At 37.5% G+C, this 9751-nt stretch overlaps 1 protein-coding gene across 1 annotated transcript in view; it reads right to left on the reverse strand.

The window, feature by feature from the left end:
- LOC112573410 (centrosome and spindle pole associated protein 1-like) overlaps positions 1–9751 on the reverse strand; it is a 31671-nt gene that overhangs the window by 21692 nt on the left and 228 nt on the right. The window contains exons 2-7 of the mRNA XM_025253755.1: positions 9663–9727; positions 8241–8284; positions 6072–6174; positions 4996–5031; positions 3226–3321; positions 2180–2234 (exon numbers count right to left, since the gene is read on the reverse strand). Of these exons, the coding sequence (XP_025109540.1) occupies positions 2180–2234; positions 3226–3321; positions 4996–5031; positions 6072–6174; positions 8241–8284 (334 nt within the window). The 5' untranslated portion in view covers positions 9663–9727. The remainder of the gene's footprint in view (positions 1–2179; positions 2235–3225; positions 3322–4995; positions 5032–6071; positions 6175–8240; positions 8285–9662; positions 9728–9751) is intronic.

Here is a 9751-nt window from a genome sequence, read left to right on the forward strand (position 1 = left end):
TGCAACAACAGCAACCTACAGGATGCAGCTTGCACTAGACAAAGTGGCAGCCTGGGCAGATAACTGGTGCGTTACCATCAACCGTGACAAGACAACAGCCACTCTTTTCTCTCTCTCCACCAAAGCGCAAGCTGGCAGACTAAAGTTGGGAGACACTCCACTGACACTTGAAGACCAGCAGACGTACCTGGGAGTCACTTTTGACAAAAAGATTGACATGGAAGCAACACATCCTAAACGCAGAAGCAAAAGCCAGAAAGAAAGCTGAACATCATGAGAAAGCTGGCAGGAACACACTGGGGCGCCAACGAAAAGATCCTGAAGACCGTGTACCAAGGTACTGTAAGACCACACCTTGAGTACGGATCAAGCACCTGGATGACAGCAGCCAAGTCACACCTTCAGACTTTGGACAAGGTGCAGAACCAAGCACTGAGAGTAATAACAGGCGCCATGAGATCTACGCCAATAGACAAGATGGAGCAGATAACAGGCATACCCCCATTAAACAAGAGAAGGGAATGCAAAGCACTCGTGCAGGCCACAAGTACAGGCACAGTGAAGACACCTGATGAGTGCCAGACAGAAACAGCTGTCCTCGGAAGCTGAAAAGATCCAGCTTTGTGCGAGAGACGCAGGCACTACACAGAAAATACCAAACAAAGCTTCCTGCACAGGTCCAGGTACCGACTCTCTACCTCGATCCTCCTCCTTGGAAAGACAGAACAGGGAACATTACCATCTGCACCACAGTTCCTCACCTCACAACAAAGGATGAGCATAGCGACGTGAGCAAGAGAGCCCTGACGCTAGCCATGCTAGAAGAAAGGTACCCCCAGGAATCATGGATAAGGGCCTACACAGACGGGTCAGCCACAGACGCTATCCAGAGGGGAGGGGCCGGCGTGTACATCCAGTTCCCAAATGGACAGTGGCAGGCAGCAGCAATACCAACTGGCCTCACTGTACAAACTATAGAGCAGAAGTAGAAGCCCCTGTCCACGCAGCAAACATCATCAGCAGCAGAGCAGACCATGACAGCCAGTCGTCTTCCTGACCGATGCTCTGTCGGTGCTGCAGGCAGTCAACAATAACAAACTGCAAGACCTGGAAGCCGCGCTGCTAAACATCAAGTGCCTCAGAACGGCTCTGCAGTGGATCCCATCACACTGCGGGATAGATGGGAATGAGGAAGCTGACAGGATGGCTAAGTTGGGTGCAGAGGACGAGCAAGAAGACAATGCAGTCAACATGTCAGAGATGAAAACCATCATTAAGTCTCTGTACAGGCCACAGCAACCACTGGACAGTTACCATCAGCTGTCCAGACCGGACCAGGTCGCTATCTTCCGCCTCAGGACTGGGCACAACAGGCTGCTTCACCACCTACACAGAAGTTTGCACCTAGTGCCGTCCCCGAGATGCTCTTGTGGAGAGGCAGACCAGACTGTAGAACACATCCTACAGGACTGTAGGAATCTCCGTACCCTGAGGAAAGAGACGTGGCCACAGTCGGAGACCCTGCACAACAAGCTGTACGGGCCGGTGGAGTCTCTGCAGAAGACCACCGATTTCATATCAAGAGCTGGTCTCCAAGTGTGAAAGAGGCGAACGACAAAAAAAAAAAAAAATAAATTAGGGGAGCCAATAGTTAAACAACTTTGTACTTTTGAATTTCTGTGTGAATGAGAATATCTATTGAATCTTAAGATTGAATGAAGATGTTTAGTTTTCTCCCACTACTTAAATGAACTCTGATGTCCTAAAAGGTCTTCCTTTGATGAGAGTCCTTGATTTTAGAAAAAAAACCTTAACAAGAAGCCCTGATGGGGAATAAGCTACCGATGCTGATGTCAGAGTCTTTTTCAAGCAATTCCCCTCCCCTTCCCAAAAAAAAAACAAAACCCAAACAAAACAAAAAAACACCACCACACCCAACCTTTGTACCCACATCATCTTCACTTGTTCTGTCAATTTACATCATCATTTCATCTGGCTTATGAAATAAAGGGAATTTTTTAAAGTTAAATATTGAGGTTCAACACAAAATAACATCCACACAAACAAACTTTCTAAAGCAGAAATTTGTTAAACATTTTGGGGATAACTGACTGGATGCAATGGGCAAGGAAAGGGATTGTGAAACAATAAGAAGGTTCATTTTAAAACTTTTCCTTACCAACAGGTAGGGTAGCATAATATTCTCCAGTCTGCTGTTGTGGTTCTTTCCTCATCTTTAAAACAAACAAACAAAAAAAAAGTACACACCCACACAAGCAGGTACATACCCATAACACATGCACACAGATCCACACACACACAATCTGAGGTGAGCATGTAATATTCATGCCTATTCTAAGCCCTATTCTTAACATACTTTCTGCCAAGCTACCTGTACATGTATTTTAAATTTGGAATTTAGATAGCACCATCAGCTGTTAAGATGGAAAACCCTTTATGTCAGCAAACAGATGTGGCATGTCACATTTCTCCACCAAGGACACCAATGGATCAATTTCCCAAGTTGTCTGCAGACTGTCTTCTCATCAGATTTAAATAGGAAAACATTAACAGTTCACACCCGTGAATGTGAATGTCTTCATACCTACAGCTCACTTGCGCTGATATGTCTGTATTTGAATGAGCTAAAAAAGTACACAGATGGTAACTCAAGTTTGACAGTTAAAGTCACAGGTAGAGAAACAGGAGTCTCTCTTGATGCTGAACAACTATGAACAGCATTCAGCTTTAGCCCTTTGTATCATATCCTTCAACAACAGGCATTAGCACAAAAATGACATACTTCCCCAACACTGAAATCGGACAGAAACACAGAAACACACTAAATATGCAGCCTATTCAGCTAAGGCAACAACAATGGAAACTTAAACATGCTGGAATGTTTCCATCCACATATTTATAATTAATTCTAGTTAACCATAACAAAAATCTAAAATCCAAAAGCTCCCAAAACTAAAAAAAAGGAAGCTCCACAATGGTCACAAAAGCATAAATAAAAATGGAAAAACTAGTAAAAATAATAGTTCAGATATCTTCCCCTTACAAGATTATCAAAAGCTGCATGCAGATCTGTCACCAAGATCTCGACTAGGATTCCTTTACGTATTCTCACAAAACAACCCAGCATCAAATACTTTGTGCAGCAGCCATTTGTGTGCAATACATTCTAACTGTGTTTCAGAAAAATGGAATATTAGCACTTACAGAGGATCTGACAAAGTTAGTAGCAGTGGAGGTGACCTTTGGAGGAGGCATTGGGTCATGAATAGAAGGCAAAGGTCGACGTGCATCAAGGTCATCCTGAAGGTAGTGCAGCAATGACAGAAGAGCATGGATCAAAGCAATGTTGAATGTAAAGAATGGAATTTCCAGCCATGAAATGTTTACTCTAGATAACCATAAATTCATTTTTTTACACTCCGATGTACTGCATTAATACATGTGTTGCTAGATAGAATACCAATTGCAAACTGTACCAGCTATAATACTAAAAACTGCAATATTTAAAGAATTAATAACAGGACCAAGATGAAAAACTTGCAACAGCAGTAATTCAGCTGAATTCCACTGATTATTTTGACAAAGAAACAAATTACTTCCTGAAAGAATTCTGTTTTTCAGATATTGCCTCAAAATTGAAAACTGTGAGGCCTGATTTATGCTAAAAGAATGCAAAGCCAAAAGCCAGCTCCATCAGCCACTAACATGCAACTGTTACTAACTGCTTTATTTTTGAAACTCTATCAGCTTGAGAGACACTATGCATTTATATGTTAATGCAATCCTACGCTATCAATGAAATATGTGTAAACTTATTTACACTTAAGAAAAATATGAGTAGGTTAGGCGATGTCTCCCCTTAATACCTGCTAGTCTAATTTAAATGTTGACTGGTAGAAAAGTCAACCAAAGAAATTTGAAAGTGCCAAAACACTAAAACCAAACAAAATTTCAAAATGATGTTCTTATTCTTTAATGTTGAAATCTTAACATAATGTTGAAATGTTATTTAAAACTCTTAATAGCCCCGCTGCAATTTTCACAACACCAAGCCTACAAAAATCACCAACCTATCATGCCCAAAGTACATCATAGCTGTGACATTGAGGTCATCAAACTTTATGGCTATGCCCAATTAACATATCCCCCACCCCAGCTCTCCCTTAGACTTAGGCCCTTTGGCCTTGACAAAATAAGTATAAATTTCAGTGTAATTATTATTGTAACATAGACAATAAAATGTAATAGCAATTATTAGCTATTTTACACAACACTACGGACTGGCTTCTACTTTCTGTAATATTTCTCTCTCATTAGCTCAGGTGCTTCAAAATATACAGTGGGACAAGCACATACCATAGAGCTGTACTAATCAAAATAAATCTTTTATCTAGACAACAATTTGTTAGCCAGTTTTATTATTTATGAGATGAAATGCAAAGATATAAAAGATTTTCTAAATGTACAATCACAAAAACATGCAATAAAGCAAGTTTTAAATGTTACAAAAAAACCTTTGTTAGCTTTTCTGTTAATAAAACAAACCTCAAAATGTAATTTTAAAAACAATGTATAATAATATTCTTAGGAGATCAATGTATTTTGAATGAAGATGACCAAAGTAAATATACCATACCCAAACCATTTCTCAAGTGAATAAATCAGACATTGATGATAGAATGCACAGGCCACACACATAAAGTCTCCTTCTTTGAACACATTAATGCAAAATTACTTTTTTACCACCTAAATTTGCTATCAGTGCAGCACAGGACAGTAGAAAAAAGATACAGAAAAAGGGCTGTTTTGTGCTGATAATGACTGACAGGTAGGGAGACTGGCATGGGAGTGGCAAAAAAAAAAATTCTTCATAACAATGTACAAATGACTGATATTACACTTTGTCTTCTAGCACACTAAAACATTGGACACTTAATAGCCACATTTAAAATCACATGCAGCATACCCTTTTACCTTAAGAGACTGGCTAAAATCCTGGAGCCGTGAAAGCTTGACAAGATGAAATAAAAGCATATCAGTTTTCTCAGTGACTCGATCATACCTTAAGACAGGGCCAATCACAAGCTTACTTTTGAGTAATTTGCACAGACCCTGGGCTAACTTCAGTGTTAAAAGCATTACAAGAATATTAAACCTATGAAGCCAACAATTAAAATATCTATGCTATGGCACAAAAAGACAGATTTCTTTTATTAAACAAATGATGAAAGAACAACTTTTTCTCAACAGGTATGTTTGATGTTTCAAGATTTTTACATATTACAAAAAAGAAAATTATTTTTGAGAGAGATACTAACGAATCTAAATTATAATGTGAAACACATGCTGAGAAAACTTTGTAGGCAATGAGTGCAAGAAGCCACAGGCCATTAAAAAGTGATACTACAAAGTTTTAAAGCACTAAAGGTAATCAATACTACAGGGCAAACAAAACAAAAAAAAAAAACCCACCAAATAAAATAAAAGAGATGTTTAACACCATCGATTTCAGTTACAAAACTTCTGCTGAATTATTTATTAATGTTTTCTTTAATACAATTGCACTGAACAATTCTTAAAGTTTCTCAGCCTGCTGCATGTTTTTCACCTCTGAACTTATTTCAGGTAATATAGCAAAATTATTTGTAAAAAGATAGTGTTATGCACAATAAAATAAATTCTCTAAAGCTTCAAGTCTCACTTTCACTGCTGGGACTATAAGACAGCTAAGTGAAAATATGGATCAGGGTAAGTAAAGTAGTTGAATAATTCAATGGATGCACAGAGGATATAACATTGTGACAACAAGGCATAGATTTTGTAACAGCTTAGGTTTAGTTCAAGAACAACAGTGAGGTCTAGGCACAAACAACAGAATGAAGGACCATCATCTAGACGCGGAAAACAGTTATAAAATATAAGATGATAAAAGGAGTGAGTACTGAACTTTCTAGTCACTGAAAGGAATTAACAAGAGTTCTCTCAAAAAGGAGTTTCCTGTCGTCATATCATGGGGTAATGCATTACGATATTTTACAAAAAAACATTACCAATGTTGTGTAGTGACTGTTGAGGGTTCCTCTTCGTGGACTTAACCAGGTGGGGTCATCTAATATGCTCTGACGCAATCTCTCATTTTGGAAGCGAATTTTCCTTAGGTGACCACAACACCAATAAGCAAAAGTGAAAGCAAAATGTTTTTAAAAAAGGAAATGAGAAGAGCAGGTACGTGGGGAAAAGACTTCACAGGAGGGCTGATATAACACATGAAATGCCAACTAATACCAAAATACAACTGAAATGGCACAATCATCCCTAACATTCCTATACTAAAACCTGAAGAAATGTTACTACAGTTCTACAATAAAGTATGAGAAGCCTTGGGAAAATGTTGGGATACTAAATAGGGTGTGGTATTCATGTTGAGCCTCCATCTCAAAGGCTAGAACAGCTGGTAAAGGTTGGTTATGTTTGACAATGCAGGGTCAGTGACATTGATTTTATTTAGTTTGTATAGATTCCAAAGCATTAAGAAATTAATGTAATGTGAAAATCGGCATTTGTTTGCTGGCTTCTCAACTGTGACTTATGCAGGTTTTATGGGGCCAACAGTTGTTGACTCCACATGAATACCAATGCATATTGCTAGCTGATGAACATACTTTTAAAAAAAGTCAGGTTCTATTTTTCTAAAGAAAGTTCTCAATATACAGGTGCTAAGATATTCTATCAACAGCTATGAATATTTTACTATACATGTATTACAACACATTCTAAACTCCAATGCAACCCTCAGCAACATATTCTGAACCCTAATGCAATTTATTTACTTCACATACAGGCACCAAAGTTTATTTCAGAGTAATCCTGCAGTGCAGAGTGTTATGGAATAAGTTGTATACCATGAACTCTTGAAAAGAACAGTGACAAATTAATCAGTTAATTAAGAAATATTTCTTCTGTCTCTGAGGGACTGACTGTATGAGGCATTTCCGAAGCACTTCTGATGCCAGGTTCATACATTTTTATAAAAATAAGATTGCGCTTGAAACTTTTGGCCCTGCTAACTGCATCTGCTCTAGTCTTGAACAATAATGTCAAAAACATCAATAACAAAAAGATTTAATTGGGTGCAATGCTTATAAAGCCAGCAGCATAACGGATAGGGAAAAGCATGGCTAAATGATGAAACACATGTGGAGGAGGGAAGAGTTACTTTTCTTCTGCAGGAATTTCAGAACTATGCAAAACATATCACGGTTTTTAATTAAGCAAGCAAGTTGAGTAATACTTTCCCGAATAAGGCTAATGTGAACAAAATTGCCTTTCCTGCATATTCATAAATTGTGGCACACTATTTCTAATTCGGTAAAGTTGTAAAGTAGAAACAACAAATTAAAAAAGGTTTTGGATAATAATAATTTACACTTTAAAGATTTGTTACAGTGAAAGATAAAAAGCAGGGTTACATAAAAAGTTTCCAAAAATGAACTAGGGATTTATCTACCCACAACACAGATAAAAATTGAAAATTAAGAGGGTGTTACCAGTTCTCTATATTCCTGTTTTACATCCTGCCCAGACTCGACTGAAGTGGGCATTATGATAGGGCTAGCAAATGTAAATGATATAGAGCTTGAGCAGCAAAACAAGAAGTAAATCACGATCAAGACAAAATTCCATAACACTTGTTTTTTCTCCCTCTTTTGTTACTTCTTACAGAATTTGAAACTCTTATGACTCTTCGGAGATGTTACCATGAATCAGAAAACTGTGGTCATATTTTCTTTATAGCTACATGATTACTTTTTTTCCTACTCACCCCTCCTCGATTTCATGAAAGAAAAGCTACAAATTTTCTACTGATATGTCCATACTTATTAAAATCTTTTTAAAATATCCTACCCACAAAATATGATTTACTGACTTAAAGAATAATCTGATCATACAGGTGTAAGTAAAGAATAAAAGCTGTCAATCAATAAGATATTTATCTTCTAAATGTTGATTATAAAACAAAAGGCACTAGTTAATTAATTTTGCTGTGTTGTGGTACAGATTATACTTTTCCTGTTATTTAAAGTTATATCTCTGCTTAGGTTTCTTGGAATTGCAGATAAAATTATCATATAGGAGGCACTTTCGGCAGTTTTGGGGAAAAACAAAAATAATACAGCCTACATTGATTATAGGAAATCGTTCTTTGTTATCTCACTTACTTTGCTTCCAACTCTTTATCAAGTTCCCTTAGCCTGTTGTCCATCTGAGAGACAGGCAACCAAAATAGATGTATTTCTTTAAGAACTAATGAATATGTAATCATCTCAAGAAAATATTTTTCAGTACTCTTAGACACCCTTATTTAAGAGTTTAATCCACACAAAAAACGTTCACATACCTATATACAAACATACGCAGAGAACAAACTAGGCTGAATTAGTAGTGTTTTAAGTGGAAAGACCACTGAATGGTGACAACAGCAGAAAAGTGCAGAATATAAATAAAACTTCATATTCTATATGTGCTGTTTTACAGTTCTGGTGGTGAGAGCAGTAAAAGGAACCCTCAGAGATAAATCTATGATGCTTGCATTTAAGCGTTTAAAGGTCAAAGAAATGATCCCCAGTTAGTCATCTGACATGACACTTCTTGTTATTTATTTCTGTCATTAATTTTTCCAACCGCTGGAGATAGCCAAGCAACATACTATAAATTCCAAACCTGTTAGGAAGTCAAGAAATGGAAAATATGATCACTGATATTGAAAACCCAATCACAAGCAGTCCAAACAGAATCCATAGGATTTATTTCTTGGCCGTAATGTAAATATTTGTTATTTGAAACTTACAACTTCATTCATAAATCACTAAAATAGCACCAGCCCCAACTGTTCCTATTGTTATAATAAGAGTTATCTCGTGCAGGCACATCCGGGGTTTTAGGTAGTCAGTTCCCTCTTTTGCGTTTTGAGCTGGCCGGTGGCACCATTTTGTTCATGTTTAATAAATACTGTTTCATCAAACTTACAACAATGTCTAGTGTTGGTCAGCAGTAGGGTCGCAGCATGATACACCTATTAATCAAACTAAAAGGAAATTAGAAAATACATTTTAAAACTCAGTATTCTATCTGTTTACTTAGCATGGCATAACAAAGCTAATAATTGCATTGCTGATGTAAAATTAATGTGACATTTATAAATACAGTATTGCAACTCCAGATGAAAGCCATTTGGACAATGTGTCAAGCATAGCTATTCTGCAAGCAGCATGTTCAAAAAATAACAGATGATGATGAATCAAATTTATGAAGTCCCATTCCTCAACACTAGCCAGGCTCAAAGCGCTGTACATACAAACAGGTCCCATTAATATTAGACAGAAACACAGAGGGACACCACATAAAGGATTGTAAACATGGTCGGACTGTATACGCACGCATATCCATGTCCCTCTTCCCAACAAACATGTGTGCATGATGATTGTGAGATACGACAAAGCTACCATGTGCAAACTAGAAGTTAACAAATGAAAATAGAAAGTAAAAGTTACACAACTACATCTGTCAGTGTGTGGCATGTGTACAGGGTTGAAAATGTGATGAAAGTCAGTGCAGCAGTTCAGCTTACATACAGAACCCACCTCAAAGGTATTGAAGCGCTCCCTCACTACTGTAAGATTTCAATGGCACGGGATCATTCATGTGCCTGAAAACGATAATTTAACAGCAA

The sequence above is a fragment of the Pomacea canaliculata genome, linkage group LG10 (assembly GCF_003073045.1).
Source record: "Pomacea canaliculata isolate SZHN2017 linkage group LG10, ASM307304v1, whole genome shotgun sequence".
NCBI classification, from domain to species: Eukaryota; Metazoa; Mollusca; class Gastropoda; order Architaenioglossa; family Ampullariidae; genus Pomacea; species Pomacea canaliculata.